This window comes from Oryctolagus cuniculus, chromosome 17 (genome assembly GCF_964237555.1).
Source record: "Oryctolagus cuniculus chromosome 17, mOryCun1.1, whole genome shotgun sequence".
In the NCBI taxonomy this organism is placed as follows: domain Eukaryota; kingdom Metazoa; phylum Chordata; class Mammalia; order Lagomorpha; family Leporidae; genus Oryctolagus; species Oryctolagus cuniculus.
The window spans coordinates 52,469,078-52,493,588 of record NC_091448.1 but is presented as its reverse complement, the minus strand read 5'-3'; the positions used below and the strand labels follow the sequence as shown (position 1 = coordinate 52,493,588).

The 24,511-nt window shown below is 54.1% G+C and overlaps 2 protein-coding genes and 1 long non-coding RNA gene across 8 annotated transcripts in view; 2 read left to right on the top strand and 1 right to left on the bottom strand.

The window, feature by feature from the left end:
* The window catches only part of LOC138846203 (uncharacterized), a 24,558-nt gene extending 20,613 nt beyond the window's left edge, over nt 1-3,945 (top strand). Inside the window, exon 2 of the long non-coding RNA XR_011383655.1 lies at nt 3,733-3,945. This is a non-coding gene — a long non-coding RNA (uncharacterized lncRNA). The remainder of the gene's footprint in view (nt 1-3,732) is intronic.
* On the bottom strand, nt 3,894-22,862 carry CNTROB (centrobin, centriole duplication and spindle assembly protein). 6 transcript variants are annotated; one of them, XM_051825205.2, is made up of 19 exons: nt 22,747-22,862; nt 20,717-20,801; nt 20,401-20,482; nt 18,903-19,059; nt 17,766-17,882; nt 17,165-17,281; nt 16,783-16,881; nt 15,288-15,524; nt 14,846-14,992; nt 11,041-11,174; nt 9,238-9,363; nt 8,868-9,030; nt 7,492-7,750; nt 6,609-6,766; nt 6,304-6,367; nt 6,023-6,193; nt 5,754-5,886; nt 4,609-4,681; nt 3,894-4,409 (listed from the first exon to the last, which is right to left on the bottom strand). In XM_051825205.2, the coding sequence occupies exons 2-19, from the start codon at nt 20,775-20,777 to the stop codon at nt 4,296-4,298; spliced, it is 2,412 nt and encodes an 803-aa protein (XP_051681165.1). In that variant the 5' UTR covers nt 20,778-20,801; nt 22,747-22,862; the 3' UTR covers nt 3,894-4,295. The 6 variants fall into 6 exon arrangements, with proteins under 6 accessions (XP_051681165.1, XP_051681164.1, XP_008268986.2 ...); XM_051825204.2 differs by having other exon boundaries at nt 20,401-20,464; XM_008270764.4 differs by lacking the exon at nt 22,747-22,862 and adding an exon at nt 21,631-22,739.
* Nucleotides 22,812-24,511, top strand: TRAPPC1 (trafficking protein particle complex subunit 1). The gene is made up of 5 exons (XM_002719062.5): nt 22,812-22,996; nt 23,106-23,204; nt 23,356-23,426; nt 23,754-23,892; nt 24,155-24,511. The coding sequence occupies exons 2-5, from the start codon at nt 23,106-23,108 to the stop codon at nt 24,281-24,283; spliced, it is 438 nt and encodes a 145-aa protein (XP_002719108.1). The 5' UTR covers nt 22,812-22,996; the 3' UTR covers nt 24,284-24,511.

Genomic DNA, 24,511 nt, shown 5'->3' with positions numbered 1-24,511 from the left:
CAGGCCCACTGTCTGCTAGAGACAGTTCCTTTTCCCTTACTTTCTCGCCAGCCCCGCCGGATATGGCTGTGTCTATTGGAACAGCGAGATCCAGATGGATGTTAGCAGGCAAATCCTCCGCGTGACGCAGTCAACCACACTTTCCGAATCAGAACTTTCTAGCATGTCTTTATTCTCACTGAAATGTCCCCTTTGAAATAGTTGTTCTCCTGGGTCTACTCTTTTTCTGTCATTTCTCTCGTTTGCACATCTACTCTCTTTTGCAAAGTTGGAGATTTCCTAAGTTTTTCTTGTAATTAATATAAGGAGGATACTTCAAAAATCTTGGAAAAATGGGATTAAAAGGTGTGGGGCGAGCCGGCGCCGTGGCTCAATAGGCTAATCCTCCACCTTGCGGCGCCGGCACACCGGGTTCTAGTCCCGGTCAGGGCGCCGGATTCTGTCCCGGTTGCCCCTCTTCCAGGCCAGCTCTCTGCTATGGCCAGGGAGTGCAGTGGAGGATGGCCCAGGTGCTTGGGCCCTGCACCCCATGGGAGACCAGGAAAAGCACCTGGATCCTGGCTCCTGCCATCGGATCAGCGCGGTGCGCCGGCTGCAGCGGCGGCCATTGTAGGGTGAACCAACGGCAAAAGGAAGACCTTTCTCTCTCTGTCTCTCTCTCTCACTGTCCACTCTGCCTGTCCAAAAAAAAAAAAAAAGTGTGGGGAAAAAAAACAACAACCTTGAAACCATGCAGTCACGTGTAGTGTGCATTTGCCATTGACACTTTGGGGGAGCTCTCATGTTTCCCAGTAGAGTCCACTGAGCTTTTGGGGTCATTTCTAAATTCTCACTCTGACAGCTTCTTTTCCATACCTTCTTTCTCTTCTCAGAATGCTGGTTGGAATTCACATTTTTTTCCTTTGTCCTGAATTCTCTCTGGTTTGGAGCTGCAGCTCAGGCCGATTCCCACACGTCAGGTGCACTGTTTTCATTATCTGCACAGTCCTTCCTGGGTGGTCTCAGCAGTTATTTGGGGTCCCGTCCTCTTTTTTTTTTTTTTTTTTTTTGACAGGCAGAGTGGACAGTGAGAGAGAGAGACAGAGAGAAAGGTCTTCCTTTGCCGTTGGTTCACCCTCCAATGGCCGCCGTGGCCGGCACGCTGCGGCCGGCGCACCGCGCTGATCCGAAGGCAGGAGCCAGGTGCTTTTCCTGGTCTCCCATGGGGTGCAGGGCCCAAGCACCTGGGCCATCCTCCACTGCACTCCCTGGCCACAGCAGAGGGCTGGCCTGGAAGAGGGGCAACCGGGACAGAATCCGGCGCCCCGACCGGGACTAGAACCCGGTGTGCCGGCGCCGCTAGGCGGAGGATTAGCCTAGTGAGCCGCGGCGCCGGCCCTGGGGTCCCGTCCTCTTTAGAGCAGACTGCTAGTTGGCCACGGCAGCCCAAGCTGCCCCCCCCACCCCGCCTCGTTCTTGCGTGATAATAGTCACAGCTGCGTGCGTGCCTGCGTGCGTGGCAGGCCAGCTGGGCCTTGCTCCTGAGTCTCCTGCAGTCAGATGTGGCCATGTGACTGATGTGTGCCATTTCCAGGTCGTTGGACTCTGGTCCCCTCCTCGCCAGCAGGGAGTCCTCCACAGTGATCCTGCTTCATTCGCACAGCTAACGGCAGTGCAGCAGGATGGAGCCAGAGGCCCTGAGGGGCCATGTGGAGCAGGACCAGCCGCTGCTCAGGACCAAACCTAGGGAAACAGACTTCGTCCAAAAGCCACTGAGTCACTGTGTTTCTTTGTTGTGGCACCTGAGCCTTCACCCTGACTCAGCTCACCGCCAGGGACCCCCAGCCCCAGCACCAAGTGCGTCCTCAGGAGACAAAGTTCCGCATCAACACCTCGTCTATACCAAGTGAACCCTGCGCTTAAAGGTTATACCTGTTTTATTCTGCAAGTGTGATTTTAAGAACTCCTGAAATTGCTTTTCCTTATCTGAGAATGTTTCCAAGAAGATTGTGGAGGGAAAGAGTGGGACGCTCCTTGGCTCTGGGTTTTCCCTTCCTCCCCAGCCTGCTGGGTGGTCTGCAGGGAAGGGATTGCATGCACAGAGATGTCAGTGTCACAGACCGGCTCTGTCAGCACCGTGCCGTTTCCTGATTTGGTTTTGGGACACTGTTTCGGGGAACATTCCCCTGTCAGAGCTGCACGTCAGGAAAAATATGGGGCATGCTGATGGGCGTCAGCAGGCTGGACTCCAGGAGATAAGGAGGCAAGAAGGAACTGGAGGGTCACCTGGCCAGCTTTTTGGAATGGTACAAAATCATCTCTTGCTGATGACTGTGCCGTAAATTCGAGTTCGCAGGGCCAGTGCTGTGGTATAGAAGGGTAAACCTCTGCCTGAAGCGCCAACATCCCACATGGGCACCAGTTTGTGTCCCTGCTGCTCCACTTCCGATCCAGCTCCCTGCTAATGGCCTGGGAAAGCAGAGGAAGATGGCCCAAGTCCTTGGGCCCCTGCACCCGTGTGGGAGACCTGGAAGAAGTTCCTGGCTTCTGGCTTTGGCCTGACCCAGCCCCTAACCACTGTAGCCAGTAGGGGAGTGAACCAGCGGATGGAAGATCTCTTTCTCTCTGATTCTCCACCCCCACCTCGTACACTGCATCTCTGCCTTTCAAATAAATAAATCTTAGAAAAGAAAAAGGAGCCAGCATGGCCATCAGAAACCAAATAATTATTTAAAAAAAAAAAAAACAAACCAAAAAACGGAAAAGCAACCATTTCCGTAGGTGGGCAGACAGGGCTCATACGGGCGCTGAGCCTGAGCCTGGTGCCATCTCGCACCCATTTGCCTTTTGCTTCTCGCTTGTCCTTGCTACAGAAAGTAGCCCTGAGCTGGGTTGAGGGCCTCATTGTCCTGGACTCAGCGGAGCGGGAGAAGCCACACAATTGCTGGATACCCATCTTCATCTTTCTTCCGTTTCCCATCCCTCGGGGCTGGGAAGTCGCTGAGGTGGAAGGAACTCAGGCCTGCTTATTCATATGAAACACTACGTGCGTTTCTACATGAGCAGGCCTGTCCTCGAGCTAATCCAATAACTCAGGGTCCAACAGAGGGGCCCGCCCTCCTCGGAACCTGCTAAATTCTCTCCCTCAACACCCCCTAGGGCCCTCCCCCCTGCACTGTGCCCTGGGCCTCCTCGTCCAGTGTAATGAAAATGGGATTATGCGTTCTACAGCGATGCACCATGAACTGGGGACTTCATGTCTGAGGTTACTTCAGAAACCCTGTGGAAAGGGAATTCAGAGGCAGGCATCTGGCCTCGTCATTAAGATGCTGATTAATCCCGCATCAGCGCTGCCTGCTAATACAGCCCCTAGGGGCAGCAGCGACGCTTGAGCAGCTGGGTCCCTGCCACCGTCAGGGAGACCTGCAGCGAGTCCCTGCTCCCAGTTTCAGCCCAGTGCAACCTGGGACCACAGGCATGTGTGGAGTGAACAGCAGATGGGAGCCTTTTCCTTGACTTCCAAATGAGTAATATTTAAAAGATAGCCAGAAATGAGCCGTAGGTTAAGGGCTGCACCCACTTTTCCTGTGGGTTTCAATGGAACTCCGGCAGTTTTTCATCATACGCGTTTTCCATGAACTCTCCGGAGGCCCCCAGATGTCATTTTCTTCCCTAATGCTGTTTTTTGGGTTAGCTTTGCTGAGAGGTGGGATGGAAGTTTTGTAAACATGGCTTTTTTCTTTTCTTTGCCAGGACGCTGATCTCACGCATTTAAAGCGCCCAGAGTGAGGACACTGGCCACACACGGCCAGCTGATGCAGACTCAGCTGGTAGGAATCCCACCAGCGCACCCTGACGGCAGCTTCTGCTTTCAAAGGAGAACACTCCTCCAACAACCACACTGTTACTCAAACTTTTTACACAATAACTTACTCTTTTTTATTAAAAGTATATTTTTTCCAATTACTGGAATAACACATACTTGCTTTAGAAAATTTAGAAAATACAGAAATGTATTTTAAAAAAATAGCGAACATCCATAATTCCGTTACCAACCAGAGTTCGTCAAAGCTCACTTGAACTCCTGGGATCCAGTCAGAGCCCATCTTCCAAGTACTCGTGTTCTCTCCCAGAGAACATCACACATACACACAGAACGCATCAGAAACAGCCAACAGAATGTGGTTTCTCTACGAAGTCGGTGCCTACAAATATCTTCATTTCCCACATTCCTGTGAGTCACAGATTCTAATACAGGCTACTACGCGTTTATTAGAATAGTAACGAGAGGAGGGAGAAGATGATGGGGGCAGGGCCTATCTCCACACCCCCCCTCGGCCCCTCACGCTGCCAGGAGCAGAGTGTGCACTTTTCTTCCGTGCGGGGGCCTTCTCAGTCTTGGGGGCTGTGGCGAGGCGGCGCGGGAGGGCCTGCGAGGGAATCAGAGTTGAGGAAGAGAAGAAAAAGTCAGCATCGTGGGGAAGGCGAGGCGGGAGCCGAACCCCCAGGCGTCCACGCTGCACCAGGCGGGGGCTGGGCCTGCAGGGGTGGAGGTGGCGGGGATGGTGCAGCGGAAGGACCTGCTCAGGGGCCCTGTCCACCCCTGCTCCCTGCCCAGCTCTGTCTCACCTCTTTCCGGGGCATCTCACCCAAGCGGGAGTCTGTGTTCCGTCTGGGGACAGGATCCCCTCGGCCATCGGTCCTGCCGTGCAAACCAGGGCTGTGAGGACAGGGAGCTGTTCTCCCACCCCCAACCCTACCCAACACTGCATGCACGGAAGAGCTGCTCGCCAATTCTGTCTCCTAAGAACCAGGATAAACGCACTAGGACTGGGGATCAAATCGGGGAGACTTTAGTGTTATACTAGACAGCCAAATCCTGGGCGTCTGAGTTTCAAGCTGCAGGACAAAAAGAGGGGAAAACCACAGTAGAAAGACAGAGAAAAGGGGCCGGCGCTGTGGTGTAGTGGGCTAAGCCTCCACCTGCAGTGCCGGTTCGAGTCCCGGCTACTCCACTTCTGATCCAGCGCTCTGCTATGGCCTGGGAAAGCAGTAGAAGATGGCCCAAGTCCTTGGGCCCCTGCACCTGCATGGGAGACCTGGAAGAAGCTCCTGGCTCCTGGCTTCAAATTGGCCTGGCTCTGGCTGTTGCAGCCAATTGGGGAGTGAACCAGTGGGTAGAAGATTCTCTCTCTTTCCTTCCCTATTTGTTACTCTGCCTCTCAAATAAATAAAAAATATTAAAAAAAAAAAAAAGACAAAGAGTTTTGTTTTGAAGAAAAAGGCAGTTAGGGGTGGGCCTTATGGCACAGCAGGTCAAACTGTCCCTTGGGACGCCTGCATCCCCTTGGAGTGTCCGGGATTGAGTCCCGCCTCTGCTTCCGCTCCCATGCACACCCTGGGAGGCAGCAGGTCAAGTGCTTGGGCCTCTGCCACCCATGTGGGAGACCCAGATGGAGTTCCTGGCTCCTGGCTTCAGCCTGGCCCAGCCCTGGCTGTTGCAGGCATTTGGGAAGCAAACCAGTGGATAAAAGACTCTCTCTCTCTCTCTCTCTCTCTCTCTCTCTCTCTCTCTGTTGCTCTCTCAAGTATATGAAAATAAACATTAAGAAAAGAAAGACAGCAGTAGAGAGGAAGAGACGGAAGGGAGCAGGGTTCAGTGAGAGAAGGGGACCTGGGGGTCTGCATCTCACCCCCCCCCCCCGAGGAAGACAAAAGACTATGCAGTGTGCACCACACAAGCCACCTGCTCCATTCTTCCCCCAGGCTCATACCCGCCGTGTTCCAGCCTCTTCAAGTAGAGCAGCAGGTCCTCGGCAGGCAGAGCCCCCCAGCCCCGAGCCTGGTACAGTCGCAACAGCTGGGACACCTCCATCAGCTGCTTCGGGGATGCGAGTCCATCTCCACCTGGGGTGTGTCAGTATCGGTCCTCACCCGAGGGCCGCTTCCCCCAGCCTTCATCCCACCTCCCCAGGACCCCCCTAAGTCCAGCTCCGGGCTCCACATCCCCTCTTCTCTCCCTGGGAAGCCAGGACGTGCTCACCTCTCTCTGGGGAGCCACTGCTAGGACCACTGCCTTGTGACTGGGAGGACGGAGGTTCATGGGCTCGGAAAAGACTGGACGCCATGGTCAAGGGGACTTTAGTTTTATGGACAGGGGGTGGAAGGCGTGGCACTTGAGGGGCATCCTCCCATGCCGGGACAGTCCGCGCACCTAGCAGAAAGAGACCCATGAGTGAGGGCCGGCACCAAGAGCTACCGTCCTGGGAAACCAGCTCCCACCCTCCGCTGGCCCCAGGCCCTCCCTTCAGAGTTGGGACTCACCAGACTTCGAGGGCAGCAGGTCAGTGGGGGGGTTTTCGTGGCTCTGGGGAGCTGTCTCCAGCAGCTGGGGGGACAAGAGAGCAAAGTTCCCTAGAGGACCGATGAGGGCGGAGGCCAGTATCCAAGGGAGGCGGAGTGTGAAGCGAGGGCTAAGATCCAGGAGGGAATCACACAGTAGGACTGAGATACTATGTAAGGAGTGGAGACAGAGCACTGGTCCTGAAGAGAAATGGAGCCAGAGCCCCGGGTGCTGGAGTAGGGGGAGGCGGGAGGGGAGGCGGCGCACACAGGGAGGAGGGCCTCACCTGCTGCAGGAAGTTCTTGAGGCCCTCCAGCTGGGAAGCCGGCGGCGGCAGCCCTTGCTTCAGGAAGCCATCGCCGTCAGACCCAGGATCCTCCTCAGGGAACGGCCGCTCCGCCCCGTGGTCGCCAGGGAAGGCCTCGAGGGCCGAGAAGGCCCCGGCTGGAGTGAAACGGGGGTGGGTGGGTGCGCGTGCCTTGTTAGGTGGAAGGGCTGCCCCACAAACCAATTTACCCAATGCCCAGGGACCGAGGGACGTCGGGTGGGAGCCAATGGGAGTTTGAAAGAGCTGCCGAGGGAAGGGTTCAAGGTGACTGGGAGACAGCGCAGCTGAACTCTAAGAAGAGAGTTGTGGTGTTCCAACTTTAAACAAACACCCCTCAGAGAACAGAAATGATGGACAGACATGTGTGGCCCCCTTCTATTATTAGTACATAAAGAAAAACTTTTAAACTGTGATATAACTGATTCCTCCTCCTTAGTCTGACGTAGGTTGGCACGTGTGTGCCACACAGAACACCACCCAAGTCACAGCTGGCTATCCTGGGGTGAACACTAAACCCGATGTCAGCTGATCCAAAGAATGGTTACCAAGCCTCTAACTGAACCTAGGATTTCTGTGTGAATGTCTGGGATCCTGGCTAGAGGCAGTGCCATGACTGACTGGTGCGAGTCAGGTTATGAGGAGCAAGAACGTCCAGGGAGAGAGAGCGCTGGTCTAGCAAGAGAAAGGCGTGGGCGTGCAAGGGGAGGCCATGAGCGCCCAAGGACAGGAGGGTTGGCAGCCTCAGCTCCTGACGGCACCCCAGTGCCCAACTCCAGCTCTCGTTGAAGGAAAGCTAGGTGGGAGGGGGCCGCCTCATGAGTATAGGGCGAACCCCAGTTACCTGTGGGCGGAGTGAGATCTGGCTTGGGCTCCAGGGGCTGGAAGGAATGCTGGCTGTGCGAGGGGGGCCCCAGCAGGAGGCTGAGATCTGAAGAGGGGCTGCAGAGAAGAGGCGGCGCCCCCGGAGGCTCCTCCCTCGCTTCGCGGCTCTGCTGCAACACTGGCTTCAGGGCCACGGCCACGGGGGGCACGGGCCAGAACCTCCTGTCCCCCTTCTCTGGTTCCTGAGGCCCAGGGCTGGCGGGGCAGGCGGGAGGAACCTGGCCAAGAGACAGATGCAAGGACCAAAGCCCGATGGGTTTCAAGAGGCGACACGGTACAGATGTGCTAAACAGATGTGCTAATAAGGTTAAGACATCAATAGACCTTCTTTACGAGGGGACTGGGTTGTATCTGTCAAATTTCTATCAAATATCCCGCTGCTCATTGCTGATCTATTTCTAGGAATTTTCTAGTACACAAAGATACCTTCAGGCAGTGCTTGGCTGAATAGAAGCTATTACAGCAGGGTACAAAAGGCAACCATTTGGTGGGGGCAGCGGGCAGGGAGGCAGGGGGAGGCACTGGAGACCTGCAGAGGTTGCTTCTGCGGAGGGGAACTGGGAGACTGGGGTACAAGGACAGAAGAAGGTAAATTTTCTCTCTATACCATCTTGAGCAGCTTAGACTTTTAAAAAATCATGTGGATATTATTGTGTGTGTGTGTGTGTGTGTGTTATTACCTATTGCAAAAAGTGCTTACTTATTTGCAAGACAGAGCTAGCTCCCATCTGCTGAGTCACCTCCCAAATGCCTGTAATACCTGGGGCTGAGCCAGGGCTGGAGCCAGGAACTGGGAACTCCGTCTGAGTCTCCCATGTTGGGGAAGGGATACGCACCTGCTGCCTCCCATGGGTGTGCATTGGCAGGAAGCTGGAATCAGGAGTGGAGCTAGGACTTGAACCTAGGCACTCTAGCATGGGATGTGTCCTAACCTCTGCACACCAAACACCCACCTCCCCCAGAATATTTTAGCTAGTAATAAAAATTTCATAATTAAAAGAAGGGAGTAGGAGACAGCAACACAAGAAGGGCCAGGGTAAGACTCCCTACCCTACTCCAGGGTAGGACTTAGTGCCAATTTTTGGATGAACTTGGCTGTCATTCCCTAAAACTGGTACAAATCAGTCATCACCTCTCGGGACGGGGAGACGGGGCCAGCCTGGGGGAGCTGCGGCCAGGGAAGAGACTCCTTTGGTGAGACAGTCACTCTTGGGGAAAGTCCCCGCATTTTTTCCCCTGATGTAGGCCCCAGGAACTCAGCACTTCCCTGGAGAGGGAGAGGGAGCGGGACGTCCAGAGGAGGGGCTCTGAGACTTGGCCGGGGGCACTGCATACCAGCAGGTCGGCAGGCGGGAGGGAGGCCCCGAGCAGCTGGCTGGCCTCGTCCCAGTGGGCCTGCAGCATGGCCTGGAGTCGCTCCACCAGCTCCACCCGCTGCTCCTCCAGCTGCCGATTCCCACTCTGCAGCTCCCGCACTCGCGCCTGCTCCCGGGCCAGTCTGTGGAGGGGAGAGAGGGGTAGCACAAGGGCCTTTATGAAAGCAGAGGCTTGGAGGCTAGGAAGGGCCAGGGTGGACCGGCAGGCATGGGAAACTCTGAAAGCAGCCCGGGCCCACTTGAAAGCGGGCAGACCTCCCGGGGTGCACTTCTTCCGCAGACGCTATCCGGGGTCTCAGGGTCTCGGGGGATCCTCCGGGGCACAGCACCTGAGCTCGTAGTCCTGCGCCACCTGCTGCTGTCTTTCCTCGCGCTCTGCCATTTCCACCTTGAACTGAGCCAGCTGAGTGGCCAGTTCCTGCTGGTGCTGTCCGTTGAGGTCCTGCAGCTGCTTCCTGTGGGGACACAGGTGAGAGAAGACTGAGACCAGGGACAGGAGTGATCACGTGAGAAGGGCCAGACTGTGGGCACGGGAGACAGTGAGAGACCGAGCACTGTAGGGCACAGCACAGAGACAGGACGGAGCTGGGGTCTCAGACACAGAGGCTGAGATGAGCATTTATGAGAAAGTGATTTTTTTTCCCTTTTGTCCCCCCAGAAACCTTTTATTTAAGGAATACAAACTTCCTGCATTTCATAAGAACTTTAGGAACACGGTGATTCTCCCCACTGTACCCGCCCTCACCCCTCTTCCTCCTCCCTCTCCTAGTCCCATTCTTATTTTTTACTAAGATCTATTTTCAATTCACTTTATATACATATGATTAACTCTATACTAAGTAGTATGGAAAAAAAACTGTTCCTCAACAATTGAGACAAAGGCTATTCAAAGTCACTGCATCCAACGTGTCGATTTCACACACAAGTTACCTTTTAGGTGCTCTGTTAGTTATCACAGATCAGGGGGAACACTGGCTTGTTTCACTAAGTATGAGGTTTTCCAGTTTCATCCATTCTGTTGCAAATTACAGGAATTCTTTTTTTTTTTTTTTTTTTTTTTTTTTTTAAATAGGAAAGTGATTTATTTAAGAAGTGTTTCCATAGGGGAAGGGAGTGAGGGTGAAGAGAGGTGAAACAGATGGGAAGGAGGCCCGGAGGACGCAGCTTGGAGCTACCCCAGCGGGGAACTGGGAATTCTTTTTTTTTTTTCCCAAAAACTTATTTATCTATTTATTTATTTATCTGCAATAGTTATAGAGAAGGTGAGGCAGAGGTAGAGGCAGAGAGAGAGAGAGAAATCTTCCATCTGCTGGTTCACTTCCCAAATGGCTAGAATGGCCAGGGCTGGACCAAGCTAAAACCAGGAGCCAAGAGCACAACCAGGTCTTCCTTGTGGCTGGTAGGGGCCCAAGCACTTGGCCATCTTCTCCTGCTTTCCCAGGCACATTAGCAGGGAGCTGGATTGGAAGTGGAGCAGCTAGGACTCGAACCGGCACTCATATGGGGTACTGCAGGTGGTGGTTTTACCTGCTATGCCACAGCACCAGCCATGGGAACTGGGAATTCCAGTCCCATGCCCTTCAGCAGTTTGTTAAGGGCTGTTCCCTAAGGAATGAGAATTCCCAGGCACTTCTGCCTCTCCCTGAGCACCTGACAGCGGCCTTCCCAGGAGGGACTTTTTCCTGGCTGACAGGAGTGAAAGTCCACTGGGAGCCAGCAGATTAGAAACCAGAAAAGGGACATGCCAGATGCTGCAGCACAGTGGGTTAAGCCACAGCCTGCGACGCCGGCATCCCCTATGAGCACCAGTCCAGTTCTGGCTGTCCCATTTCTGATCCAGCTCCCTGCTAATGGCCTGGGAAAGCAGCAGAGGACGGCCCAAGAGTTTGAGCCCCTGCCACCCACGAGTGACCCAGATGGAGCTCCAGGCTCCTGGCTTCAGCCCAGCTCAGCACTGGCCATTGTGGCCAGAGATCTCTGTCTCTCCCCCTACTCTGTAACTGTCTTCCAGATAAATCTTGAAAGAAAGAAAAGAAAAAAGAATGAAAAGAAATAAAATATCAGTAAAGGGAGCCAGCGCGCTGACAGCAGCCCGTGTCGGGGAGAAGTGGCACGCGGCAGTCCTCAGGCACCTGTGATGCTCCCTCAGGGAGGCGGCCTGCCGTATGCTGCTTTCTTGAGCCTGCGCCAGCCGCTCTGTCACCCGCTGCTCCAGCTGCACAGCCAGCTCCGACTCCATCTGGATCCGCTGGCTTTCATACCGGGCCTGGCGGTGAAGGAAGATGGGACGAGTCAGCTCAGCTCTGCTGGGACTGGGAAGAGGTTCGGGGAGAGGCCAGAGGCAGGAAGAACAAAAATTCTGCCACAAGGAGTGAGAGAGGTTCCCTTTGCTTTTAAACCACGAAACACCTTATCTGAACACAAAAGAAAAAAAATGACTTTGGGCAAAAGAAATACAATTTTTACCAAAAGAAATGTCTGACAGAGCAATCAAATCCGTTCTCTGTGTCTGAGAGGACAGCCTGGCCCCTGGCACAGTGCCCACAGCCAGCAGGCACGCAGTGAGCCACAGCCCCACCCTCCCAAAGCAGCGTCCAGAACTGCTGCCTCCACCTGCCCCTCATACTCCTGCTTTCCAGCTCCAGGGCTTCCCTGCAAAGAGTTTCATTCTTTTTCTTTTTTATATTTTTTTAAAGATTTATATTTTATTTGAAAGGCAGAATTACAGAGAGAGAAAAGGAGAGACAGAGAGAGGGGTTTCCCATCACCAGTTTACTCCCCAAATGGCTGCAATAGCTGAGGCTAAGCCAGGCCAGAAAGCCAAGAATCAGGAGCTTCTTCCTCGTCTCCCACATGGGTGCAGGGCCCAAGCACTTGGGCCACCTTCCACTGCTTTCCCAGGCCATAGCAGAGAGCTCGATGGGAAGTAGAGCAGCGAGGACTCAAAACTGGCACCCATATGGGATGCAGGCACTGCAGGCGGCAGCTTGACCTGCTACGCCACAGCGCCGGCCCAGAGCTCAGTTCTAAATCCACTGTGGTGAAGGCTCAGTCTTTCCTTTATGTGATGTCACTGCAACACCGACACGCTAGGTCAATTCTTCCTCCCACAAACGTTCCTCCTTCAGCTCCCACGATGCCACATCGCCTTGTTCTCACTGCTCTTCCTCCAGCTGCCCATAAGGCGGAATGTTTCCTGGCGTTCTCTCCCTGGTCCTCTTTCCCACTGTATGCCCACGTTTGGGTCACTGATGATTCACATGTGTATAATAAAACTTTCGGCATTTAGGCCAGGTTTTTTGCTACCATTTATATCTTAACACTTCTCATAAATCTCTTTAGTCTACACCTTTCCCCCAAGTTTTAAGTCCACGCACCCAGCTCTCTATGGCTACACCCCAAATACAGCACATCCTGAATTCAGCTTATTTGGTTTTCTACCCTCAAAGCTGTCATTATTGTACCTCCTGCCCCAATGGCACTGCTCCCCACTGAAACACCCAAGCTCTGTGACATCTGCAGTCATTTTTTACTCTTGTTACTTCTTTTCCTTTTTAACTTTGTATTTATTTATTTACATCTTATTTGAAGGAGACAGAGAGAAGGTAGATTTTTTTCCATTTTTGGGTTTATTCCCAAAATGCCCACAACAAACAGGGTTGGGTGAGGCTGAACCCAGGAGCCCTGGACTCTATCCAAGACTCCCACAAGGGTGGTAGGGACCCAAGTACTTGAGCCATGATCTGCCGCCTCCCAGGGTGCACATCAGCAGGCAGCTGGATCAGAAGCAGAGTATCTGGGACTTGAACCAGGCACTCTGACATGGAATATGGACATCCCACACAGTGCCCTAACTGCTGTAACAAACACCGACCCCTCCTCCTACTACTTTTTTTTTTTTTTTTTTAAGATTTATTTTATTTATTTGAAAGGCAGAGTGACACAACAGGAGAGACAGAGAGATAAACAGATCTTGTATCCACTAGTTCACTCCCCAAACAGCTGCAATGGCCAAGGCTTGGCCAGACCGAAGCCAAGAGCCACAAACTCCTTTCGGGTCTCTCACATGGGTGGCAGAGGCCCAAGCACTTGGGCCATCTTCCGCTACCTCCCAGGTGCATTAGAAGGGAGCTGGATCAGAAGCAGACTCAAACCGGCATCCAATACGGGCTGTGCGGACTGCAGGCAGAGCTTACACACCGTGCCTCCACACCGGTCCCTCCTCTTACTTCTTAACTCCCTTCCAACGGGTCACTCATTCTCCGGCTTGACTTGTTCTTAGGAACCCACCAATGTGCCCTTAGCACGTATTACACATTAAACCTGCCCACCTCTGACCCTCCTGCTTTTCTCAGGAAAAAAAGAAAAACAAGCAAGCAGACAAACCAGGCCCCTAAAGGTCAAAACTCTAGTTACAGGTAGAACTGAGTGTCTTGGTTCCCTCTCCAGTGCTCCTTCCTCTGCAATGCTGCGCCTCCACCATGAGCTTTAACCCTTTCCTCTACTCCAGGAATCAGCAACTGGCGCCCAATCCAGCCCTCCACTGCCTGTTCTTGTAAACAGTTTTGTTGGAGCACAGCCATGCCCATTTGTTTACATACTGTCCATAGCTACTTCTGAGCAGTAACAGCAGAGTTGAGGAGTTGCAACTGACACCATCTGACTTACAGAGCCAAAAACAGTTACTGTCTCACCTTTTACAGCAAAAGCTTGCCAACTCCTGCTCTAGTCCATGGCAAGGACCTGATTGGCTCGAACCGAAGAGTCACTGTCTTAGCTAGGTAGAAAGTGTTTTTCTAAGTCCAGTTACATTAGGGCTGGCATTATGGCTTAGTGTAAGTTTAAGCTACTGCCTGTAACATCAGCATCCCATATGGGCACTGGTTCGAGTCCCACTTGTTCTGCTTCCGATCCAGCTCCCTGCTAATGCGCCTGAGAAAGCAGCAGCAGAAGGCCCAAGTGGGAGACCTGTATGGAGTTCCAGACTCCTGGCTTCAGCCTGGCCCAGCCCTGGCCATTGTGTCTATTTAGGGAGTGAACCAGAGGATGACGATCTCTCTCTCTTTCTTCCTCTCTGCCTTTCAAATAAATGAAAATAAATCTTTTTCAAAAAATCTAATTCTGTCCCACAAACAACTTGTGAGCACTATGGTGTCCTGTGCTATTATAGGGATGCACCAAGTAAATGAGCACCACCGTCTGGGCCTCTGGGCACCCAGAGGGATGAATGCCATTCAGGTCCTGGGAATTCCACAGCAGACTGCCGACTGCAGTCGGGGCCCTGAACAAAGTGCTCTCCTGCTTAGAGCAGTCAATTCACCAAGTGTGCTGTCACCTCTTTTAAAACAACATAAGGTATATTTAATAGAATTTCGTCTACTGACTCCCCAAAGTGACACTAGCTCAATCCGACACGCTATGGGGAAACCGTCACTCAGCGAGAACTGGCTCTGAGTTCAGGACAGAGTGTAACCCACACTACACAGGAGCTGTTTGTGCGGTTTGAATGTGTCTTCTAAAAAGCCTGTGTTGGAGATGTAATCCCCAGTTCAACAGTGCTGGGAGTGGGGCCTCATGGTGGGTGCGTGGGCTCTGGGGGCTCTGCCGCCATGAATGGATTCGCGGGATCACAAAGGCCTTTGAGTCTGCAGCTTTGATCTTCAGCTCCCTCACCGAGCTGTGAGTCAGCAAGAGGCCCTCACAGATAGGAGCCCCTGACCTGGACTGTGAGCCTCCAGAGCTCTAAGAAATGGTTTTCTGCTCTTCAAAACGGCCCAGTCTCAGGCACTGTGTTACAGCAGCGTAACAGACTAAGCCACTGGAGTAAATTCCAAATACTGGAAATGGGGCCTCTCCCAGGACCCCTCAGTGGCCACTCTGCCTCAGACCTACTTTCCTCAACCAGAAAAAGTGGCCTCAAGAGCCCGCGCCTCCGACCTGCACCAGGCTCATTTCCAGCTGCAGGGCGTCTCTCTCTCTCCGAGCCGTGTCGAGCTCTCCTTCCAACCGCCGCACCTCGGACTGCGCCAGCGCCAGCTGCTGCTGCGCCTCCCGCGCCGCCTGGGCCTCCCTCTGGCTGCTTCCCTAGGGGAGGGAAATCACACTCAGGTACATGCTTCATTCGCCACCCCCTGGTCGCCTCCACCCCCCAGCTCATCACCCCGTACCCTAAATAACGATCATCGTCCTGTTCCCCATCTCTGTTTAACTTCACTCCTGGGCCTTTCACGTACTTGAAGCCGCCTCGCTCCCCCGGGCCCTCAGCCTTATCTCGCACACACAGCCCTTGACTCTCCATCCCATGTTCTACATCCCATCCCACCTGAAGACTTCGCTCTTCACCTCGTCCCAGTCCCCAGCTCTTCCAACGCCACTGTACCTTCTCCCTCTCCAGCTGAGCCTGGCCCTCCTCCTGCAGTGCCTGGCAGCGTTCCTTCAGCTGGCGCTCTTGCTGGGCCCAGCTCTGCCGCTCCTCCTCCAGGGCGACCTGAAGGGTCTCCAGCTTCCGACGCTCACTGAGCTGCCCAGCCCGAGCCTCATCCCGCTCCTGCTGCAGGGCACGGCTCCGCTGCTGCTCCACCTCCAAGGTCAGGGTTAGTGCTTGCCTTTCCTCTTCCTACAGCCTCAGAAAACCAAGATCTTTAGTCGACCTCAAGGAACCAGCAATCTGTCTCCTCCCCCTCAATCAATGTGCCCGCTGAGAATTATGCCTAGGAGTGGGCCAATGCTGTGGCATAGTAGGTTAATCCTCTGCCTGCAGTGCCAGCATCCCATATGGGCACCAGTTCTAGTCTTGGCTGCTCCTCTTCCAGTCCAGTTCTCTGCTGTGGCCTGGAAGAGCAGTGGGAGATGGCCCAAGTACTTGGGTCCCAGCACCTGCATGGGAGACCCAGAAGAAGCTCTTGGCTCCAGGTTTCGGATTGGCCCAGATTCAGCCATTGCGGCCATTTGGGGAGTTAACCAGAGAATGAAAGACCTCTCTCTCTCTATCTCCCTCTCACTGTCTGTAGCTCTACCTCTCGAATAAATAAATAAAATTAAAAAAAAAAAAAAAAAGACAGGAGTTGACAAACCCCCCAAGATTACAGCACAGTACATAAGAACTCCTGTTCTAGAGTTAGGAGACGCAGGTCCAATCTCAGCTTGAATCTTAATTCTATCATTCTTAGACACACCCCCTTATATGTAAAACAGAGATAATAACAGGATCTATATTGCAAGGGTTAAAGTAAAAAGTATTGTATTTAGCACACAGGCAGCACTTGGTACACAACAGCTGTCACTGTTACCATCACAAGACATTCCACACAGACTAGAAAAATCCAACTTATAATCATGGACAGGCCAAGCATTGACTCCCGGGGCACTGCTGCATTAGCCTGCTAAGGCCCAAGTGGCAGCACTCAAGCAGCGTGCGTGTGGCCTACAGCAGCAAGTTCCGAGCCTGGCTGCCAACTCACAGAGGTCATTTCATTTCCGCTCTCAGAAATCTCCACCATTTCTGGCCTTGCCCTAGGTCAGAGCTTCCAAACCAGGCTCAACAAAACCACCTAGAAAAATTCTGAAAATATTTGGTTCCCTCAGCCCCTCCTGAATCACAACCTCTGGGAACAAGTTCCAGAAATCTCTATTTGAAAACAGGTCCCGGATGAGATTCCAGTACTCTACTGGAGATACAACTGGCAGTCTCTCATGCTTCACTGGTGGCCGAGCTTATTGTAGAATACAGAGCAGAACTAGTGTTCTAAGAAACACACTTTGGGAAGCACTGCCCCAGTGCAAATTCCGTTATAAACTCTCACACTCCACCGCCCGCCCGCAGCTCTCTACAAACGACAGCTTCCAATGGAATCAGCGCAGCACGGCCTTCTCACCAGCGTCTCTCTTTCCTGTTGCCGCAGTCTGGCGGCTTCCTGCTCCCGAGTCAGGGCCTCCATGGCCTCAGAGAGGCTCTGTTCCAGGCGGGTCACTGTCTTTCCAGGAGAGAGGAACAGAGACAGATGAACAGGCGGAAACTCACTCACAGCGTCAACTGAATGACTTGGGGGCCAAAGGGAAGAGGAGACGGCACGATGTGAGGACAAGTGGAGGCCATCAGTGACGCAAGTGTGTCGGCAGGAACAGGGAAGGGAGAGGAAGAGGGTACAAGAGTCAGGGTGGTTACTGTAAGGCTGAGGCTGGTCTGGCGGGAGCCCACTTGTAGAGCTCCTCCTGCCCCTTTCCACGTGCAGACGCCACGTGGGCCAGGTCGCTCACCTCCTGCTGCTTACTCCTGGTGAGCTCTGCCACCCGGCGCTCCTCTTGAAGTCCTCGAAGCACCTCCGCCCTCTCAGCCTCATGCCGGTTCCAGCCTTCCACCACGCGGGCCAGAGTCTCAGGAGAAACAAATAAAATGAAACTTTAGAACAACTTTTTGGGGAGTGAGCATTTGGCCTAGCATTTAAGATGCCACTAGGGATGCCAACATCCCATCTTGGGGTGCCTGGGTTCAAGTCCTGGCTCTGATTCCAATTCCAGCTTCCTGCTGAAGTGCACCCTGGGAGGCAGCAGGCGATGGCTCAAGTAGCTGGGTCCCTGCCATCTAAAAGGGAGACCCAGACTGGATCTCCACTCTCAGCCTGCCTCAGCCCACACTGTTAGGAACATTTGGAGAGTGAACCAATGCATTGGAAGCTCTTTGTCTCTGTGGCTCTCAAATTAAAAATAATAAAAATAATTTCAAGGTTGACAGGCACCTTCTCCCAGGACACAGCCACCCCTCTGCTCAGCTGCTAGCAGACACAGAGAAACACTGGCTGGCTACTCCCTTACTCAGTGCTCCGTGGAGGGATCCACCCGCCTCTTGCTCCCCAGGCACCTTGTCCAGTTGCTCAATCATGACATCCTTCTTGCGGTCGGCAGCCACAGCCACGGCCAACTGCTGCTGAAGCTCTAGCACCCGGGTCTGCAGGCTCTGAATATGGCGCTCACAATGCTGCAACAAGGGGGGGGGGGGGAGGCTGGGTGCTACCATCCTCAGTGCGGCCGAACGGTCCAGCTCTCTCAGGGGAAATGAGCTGGAGCCAGGAAGCCTGGGCCTCCGGAACAAGGATACGGTTTGGAGAGAGAGGAGCAGGAATTCTGGAGCAGGAAGCTTACGGTCCAAGACCTCCAACGCCTTCCTCTGCCTTCTCAGGAAGCCAGTGCTTAGCTTCCAGGCTCTTCGCTCCCCGGGTCTCCTGATGGAAATCCCCAGAGACCTCCTAGCAGAGGTGCGGCAGCCCACCCTGCTGCGGTGGGAAGTCACTCCTGCCCTCAGAAGCTCCCTGGACACCAAGACGCGGCACAGCGAGCCAAGGGGACAACCTTCCACACACGCCCAGGCAGTTTCAAACAGGAGAAACGGTGCCCAAAGTGACAACCAATGGTTCTGTCCCTTCACGCTCTCTCTCCCACTGTCCCCTTTAGACATTAAGGCTGAGGCTCACTGAGATAAAGCTCTCATCACCAAGAGCTACAAACCCTTTGTACAAGCTGACAAATGTGGCTGTCCACACAACAGACACGCATGGAGGGTTTCCACCTTGTCAGGAATATTCTAGACCAGAGGAAGCCAGTGTTGAACAAGATAAGGTACTGACCTCAGAGAGTTCAGGTTTTAGAGGGGAGACACAAACAACATATGAGGGGTCTTCAAAAGCTTCATGGGAAATGCCTATTACGGAGAAACCGTGTACAAGTTGGAAAATTTTTGTACCCACGTACACTTATCTTTTGAGTTCATTCTCCGTGAACTCTCTGAAGTGCCCTCATGTATCAGAGTGATAAGCTACACGACGGAAGTAAGAGAGAGAGCCGACTGACAACTAGAGGGCAGGTGCGGCCACATTAGCTGGGTGGTTAAAGAAGAAACCATGAAGAAGCATTTGGACCAAACCAGCTGTCAGGCTCTTAACCCTCAGCCCTCTTCAGCATTCAGGCTCCCGGTTTCCAATCTTTGGCCCTCAGGTCTTACCTTGCGGCGGGTGTGCTCTGAATCCAGTGCATCTTTCAGGCCCTGGAAATCCGGAGGATTGAGCGGGGGCCCTGCCCGAAGGCTGGTATAGCGGGGGAACAGCTCCTCCAGGGCTTGCGCCGAGCTAGGTGAAGACAAGTCTGGCAGGGGTCGGGTGCTGAGCAAATCAGAATGAGGATGTTTGAGCCGGGACAGCTTTTGAGATCCACTAGCTCAGTGGTGAGATTTTATAAACAAAAACCTCACACCCAGAAAGGGCAGGCGATGTGTTCAAAGTCACAGCCTATTCAGCAACAGAGCTATAAACTGCAGGGCAGGCGCTGTGGTGCAGCAGGTTAAGCTGCAGCCTGTGACGCTAGCATCCCATACAACCGCCTGTTCAAGTCCTGGCAGCTCCACTTCCGATTCAGTTCCCTGTCAGTGCCCTGGGAAAAGCAGTGGAAGATGGCCCACGTGTTTGAGCCTCTGTACCCACATAGGGGACCCAGATGGAGTGCCAGGCTCCTGGCTCAAGCTTGGCTCAACCCTGGCTGTTGCACTCATGTGGGGAGTCAACCAGCAGACAGAACATCTCTTACTCTCTCTAACTCTGCCTTTTAAATAAATAATCTTAAAAAAAAAAAAAAAAAAGGGAGGAGTGGCGCTGTGGCACAGTAGGTTAAGCATCTGCCTGCAACACCGGCATCCCATATGGGTACCAGTTCAAGTCCTGGCTGCTCCACTTCCAATCCAGCTCCCTGCTAATGGCCTGGGAAAGCAGTAGAAGATGGCCCAAGTATATGGGCCCCTGCACCCGAGTGGGAGACCTAGAAGCTCCTGGCTCTGGATCGGCTCAGCTCTGGCCATTGAGGCCATTTGATGAGTGAAACAGTGGATGGAAGACCTCTCACTCTCTGCCTCTGCCTCTCTGTAACTCTGCCTTTCAAATAAATAAATAAATCTTAAAAAAAAAAAAAAAGAGCCATTAATAACACATAGGTCAGTGGTTCATTCTATAATGCTCCTTCCTCTATGTCAGGGGTTGGGAACACCCCACCCTCAGGCTGGATAAGGGCCACAGACCATTAGGCCTGGCCCTACCAAGGCAATCACAGGTGGGACATGAAACTTAATAAGTCTAGAGCAGGCTGATGAAGTTGATGACTGCGTTTGACCTGTGAATGATGTTGCAAATATCCAAATGGCAGCTGGCAGAAAGAAAGGTTCCCAGCCCTGTTCTCTAGCACACTCCCAGAAGCAAAAGTCTCAGCAGAAACGAAGCTGACTCTTCTGGGGGAAGGAGGACTGGAGGCTGAGACCAAGCCAGGTCCCAGGCAGCAGGTGCCTAGGTTCCTGAAGGAGTAACGGGGGCAGGAGATGGCAAAAGATGCAAACAGAGCCAGCCAACAAGCTTACTGGGTCCTTAAGAATCACGAAGGCAGCACATGGGGAACTGACAAAGAGAACTTTTAGATGTCCAAGAATACAACGAGACAGGAACGCCCCAGGGAGCACTCACGTGAGCAAGGCAGCCGTGCTGTCGCTGTCAAAGGAGTCCTCCTCCCGTCTCTCTGAGCCAGCACCTGCAGCAAGGGAATCCCCTGTGGCAGCCAGAGAGACCCCACAGCCGGGGTCAGGTCAGGACAGGAAAGAGAGACCACTTGAGGGTGAAGAGGAGTGTGCTTTCTTTGCCCCCCCCCCCTTCCCGCCCCCTAACAGCAGCAGCCTCTTCTGGAATCTACCTCCGAGGTCTCGCTTTCCTCCTGCTTCCTCCCCCGTGCTCCCGCCCCTTACAGCCAGGCTGTCCCTCACAGCTCAAGGGAAGCGTTACTCACTGTAGGCCGACTCCCGAGAGGCCTGCAGCATGGTCTGAAGCTGACCCCGAACACTTTCCATCTCAAAGATATGCTTAGAACCATCCTAGGAAATAAACACAGGGAAATAATAGGCAACTGGTGTAATCTATATTCTACCATGCCCAGGGTAGAAGTTTTACTCCAGCACCTGGGAGAGTGAGAAAAGCAAAACAGACCCAAAAAAACAAGGCCTTAACCTTGAACCCAAGGGCCTGCAAAGAGCAGAAAGGAGTGAATCAAGTGGGCGGGTGTTAAGACTAAGGTGGCCGGGATTCTTGCCAAGTAAACAGCAACTCATTCCAGCGAGGGCAAACACCCTGTCCAAAGACCATGTGGCCCATGGCTACCAGTTTTCAAACGCTGGAAGACCTGGGCCGTCTGAAGACTATGACACCTCTTCCATCCAACACTAATTACTACCTTCTGTGCAACGTGTGTCATTGATTAAACCGCGTTGTGCTGATTTACGTGCCAAACTGTGAACCACACAAAGAGCTTTGGCGCTGCAAGGATCCTAGCATAGTCCGCCTCTATCCTGAAGTTCCCAGTTCCCTCCTGAGAACAGGAAACCTCACCCAGACCCGCCATGCCCAGGTCCCAGCCATGGCACACCAGCCTGCCCCAGAGTGCAGGTGTCTCTGACAAAACACACCAAGGAGTTTCACAATTTTCCAAATTATAACGTTCCAGGTCATTCTCTGGCTCATAAACATTTGCTCCCAGGAATTAGCATGACTATGTACTTAAAGGCAATTTAAAATCCGGCAACAGGAGTACCAATCTCAGTTGGCACATCTCGGCATAGCTGTTTTGTTTTGTTTTTCCTGTCCCCAAACCGAAGACTCTGGTGTCTGGTCCCCTAAAGGTCTCCAAGACACATGCCCCTCCCTCACCTTTTTCTTCAGGTTGTTCTCCAATCCGACCGACAAGCTGCGGCTCAACTCTTGGGCCAAGCCGTCTACAGCCTCACCGGGAGGCAAGGAGGTGGAGGGTAAATACAGCTGGGCGCGGGCTGTGGCCTCGGCCTGACGGCTGAGGTGCAAAGACGCGTAGAGCTGGGAGGTCACCTCCGAGGACGCCTGGTTTAGGCCAGGGGGCTCTGAAGACTCACTCAGGAGATCCTCCGGCCGGAGGGGTGAACTGGGGCTGGTTGCTGAGGCTGCCATGAGCACAGGGGATGGACACCCCGGGGCAGCACAAAGCTGGGAACTCCTGGTTCCACTTTAGCAGCGTCCAGGGGGCACAGTTCAGACAAGGAAGATTTAGGAAAAAGGAGGAAGACCCCAAGCCCAGGGTCCTCAGTGAATAAGGGTATGGAGACTTTCTGGTTACAGAAAAGGTTTCCACAGGCCATGGAGAGGGCAAAGACCTCCCTTTCCCCAGCTCTCAGGAAGGGTGGGAGAGGAGGGCACAGCGCAGAGGGGTGGGCCGAGGGGCAGCTGCGGGCCACAGCACCTCCGCAGGTCCCGGTCCCAGCTAGGAGGGCCGGAAGCTGCACATCAGCTCCGGCACCGGCACCGGCTACCCATGGTCAGCTCTCACACCCAGGCCCAGCAAGGGCTCCAGCTTCTGTCCGGCTGCCTCATGGGCGCCTCACTGGCTCCATTTTCAAGAGACGCAGGAACCTCACCCCGCCCACTTCACCGCTCTACCCAGGGTCAACTCCCTTGCAGAGCCCCTCTGACCCCTCCTGGCAAGAGAGCCATAGCAGGGCCCCCCAGAATACCCCCTCTGCCGCCCCAAAAGAAACCCCGGGAACCCTCAGTCACGATCTCAGACGGCTCTCACAAGCACGCCGCCCCCAAGCCTAGCCTGAGACCCTCGCCTCCAACTACCCCGTTCCGATTCCTCCCCACACCTCCGGTCCTCAGGCCTCAACTTGCCAAGGTGGAAACAGGGATTTCCCCCACCACTGAGCCCCGGCCCCAAAAGACCAAAGCCCCCTCCTCTCCCGCCGTCCTCCACACTCAAAACCGTTGGCAGCCTCCGCCCACTGCCCGCAGCCCCGCCTCGCTCGCCTCGATGACGTCACCAGCCCGCGAGACCAGACCGGCGGCCCCTCTGTTTCTGGATTCGAAGGTGCCCGGGTGCGCGTGCGCAGCCTCGGAGGCCACGGATTGGCTGAGAGAGAGGGAGGCGGAGTCTAACAGGCGTTATCGGGGCGGAGTTAATGTCCGGTCGCGGCAGCTTGAGGACCCGGTAAGGCGGGGCTCTTCGGAAGCCGGAAGTGGCCCTTGACGGGCACTCGGAGCAGTTCCGGTGAGTCCGGTGGCGGGGCCCCCACCTGTTTTAGCGATCCGGGGCTGAGAACCTGAGTCTGCGGGGTGGGGGCGGTCCCGTAGCGGGGCTCACATCTCCTGCCCTGCAGATGACTGTCCACAATCTGTACCTGTTTGACCGGAATGGAGTGTGTCTGCACTACAGCGAGTGGCACCGCAAGAAGCAAGCAGGGATCCCCAAGGAGGAGGTGACGAGAGGGCGTCGGCGCAGCCCGGGGGTCCTCGCATCTCTAAATGCACAGAGTCCCAGCCCAGCCCCGCTTCTCCAAACCCCGGCGCATCCCACCCCCACCCCGTCTCCCTCAACAGCCGAGACTAACTTTGCCCCTCTCCCTCCAGGAGTACAAGCTGATGTATGGGATGCTTTTCTCCATCCGCTCGTTTGTCAGCAAGATGTCCCCGCTAGACATGTACGGTGTCCGAGGGGGGTGTGGCGAGGAGGGCTAGCCTTGGGAGTTTGTGGCAGAGCGGAACTGCCTGGGGTGGAAGGGGGCTTAAAGAGAGAGGCTGAGTTCGGATCGAGTGTGCAGGAGCCTGCAGGAGCGGGGGGTGGGGAAGGGCTCAAAGTAGAGAGATTGCACAGGGGCTAAATTGAGGGACGCAGATGGGAGGCGTGTTCACTCCATATCCCACCGAGGCTATGCTTAGACGAAGCGGGGGTCGGCCTTGAAGGGGATCCAAAGGATTTCTTTGGGAGAACTTCCACTCCCATTCTTTAACACCGTCCTCATCTCTAGGAAAGATGGCTTTCTGGCCTTCCAAACTAGCCGTTACAAACTCCATTACTACGAGACGCCCACTGGGATCAAGGTTGTCATGAATACCGACCTGGGTGTGGGACCCATCCGAGATGTGCTGCACCATATCTACAGCGCGGTCAGTGCCAGCCCCAGGGACCCTTTCTCAGAGCCCCTTAACAGCCAGGGAGGTAGTCAGAGCCCCGAACGCCCCAGCTTCCCTGCCCTGATCCTATTGTGTTATATCTCTGTTGAAGTCAACACGGCCACCACCTATTAACTCCTTGCTTGCCTCTCAGCCCCTACTCTGAGTGCGTTCACACACCTCTGAGGTTGTACTAGGTTTGGGGTTGAAAGGAGAAGTGTGCAAAGCTCTGCTCTAACAGCCTTGCTCTCCGTAGCTGTACGTGGAGCTGGTGGTGAAGAATCCTCTGTGTCCCCTCGGCCAGACTGTGCAGAGTGAGCTCTTCCGCTCCCGACTGGACTCCTACGTCCGCTCTCTGCCCTTCTTCTCTGCCCGGGCTGGCTGACGCAGCTTGCCTCCTCTCTCAGGAGAATCTGAATTTGCCTGGGGCCTTCCTAACCTGTGGTGCCTGGGGGCCCCCACTGTAAATCCCCCCATCCACTCCCTCCCAGGTTTACACCCTAAAGCCGTGCTCTGGTGGCCCCAGGAATCCCTACACCTCTAAACCAGGCCCTTTCTCCAGTTTTATACTTTCCTGATGCTGTGAGACGCACAAAATAAAGCTTTTGTCACC

What these genes read in the sequence shown, in the direction of transcription:
- CNTROB (XM_008270764.4), bottom strand. Translation starts at nt 21,903, where the DNA reads ATGGCAGCCTCAGCAACCAGCCCCAGTTCACCCCTCCGGCCGGAGGAT. An exon ending in CAGAGCACACCCGCCGCAAG is followed by an intron (nt 17,883 to 18,902) that starts GTAAGACCTGAG and finishes CCCTTGTTGCAG; the next exon opens with CATTGTGAGCGCCATATTCA. An exon ending in GTGAGATGCCCCGGAAAGAG is followed by an intron (nt 4,410 to 4,608) that starts GTGAGACAGAGC and finishes ATTCCCTCGCAG; the next exon opens with GCCCTCCCGCGCCGCCTCGC.
- TRAPPC1 (XM_002719062.5), top strand. Translation starts at nt 23,106, where the DNA reads ATGACTGTCCACAATCTGTACCTGTTTGACCGGAATGGAGTGTGTCTG. An exon ending in AAGATGTCCCCGCTAGACAT is followed by an intron (nt 23,427 to 23,753) that starts GTACGGTGTCCG and finishes CCTCATCTCTAG; the next exon opens with GAAAGATGGCTTTCTGGCCT. An exon ending in TGCACCATATCTACAGCGCG is followed by an intron (nt 23,893 to 24,154) that starts GTCAGTGCCAGC and finishes TGCTCTCCGTAG; the next exon opens with CTGTACGTGGAGCTGGTGGT.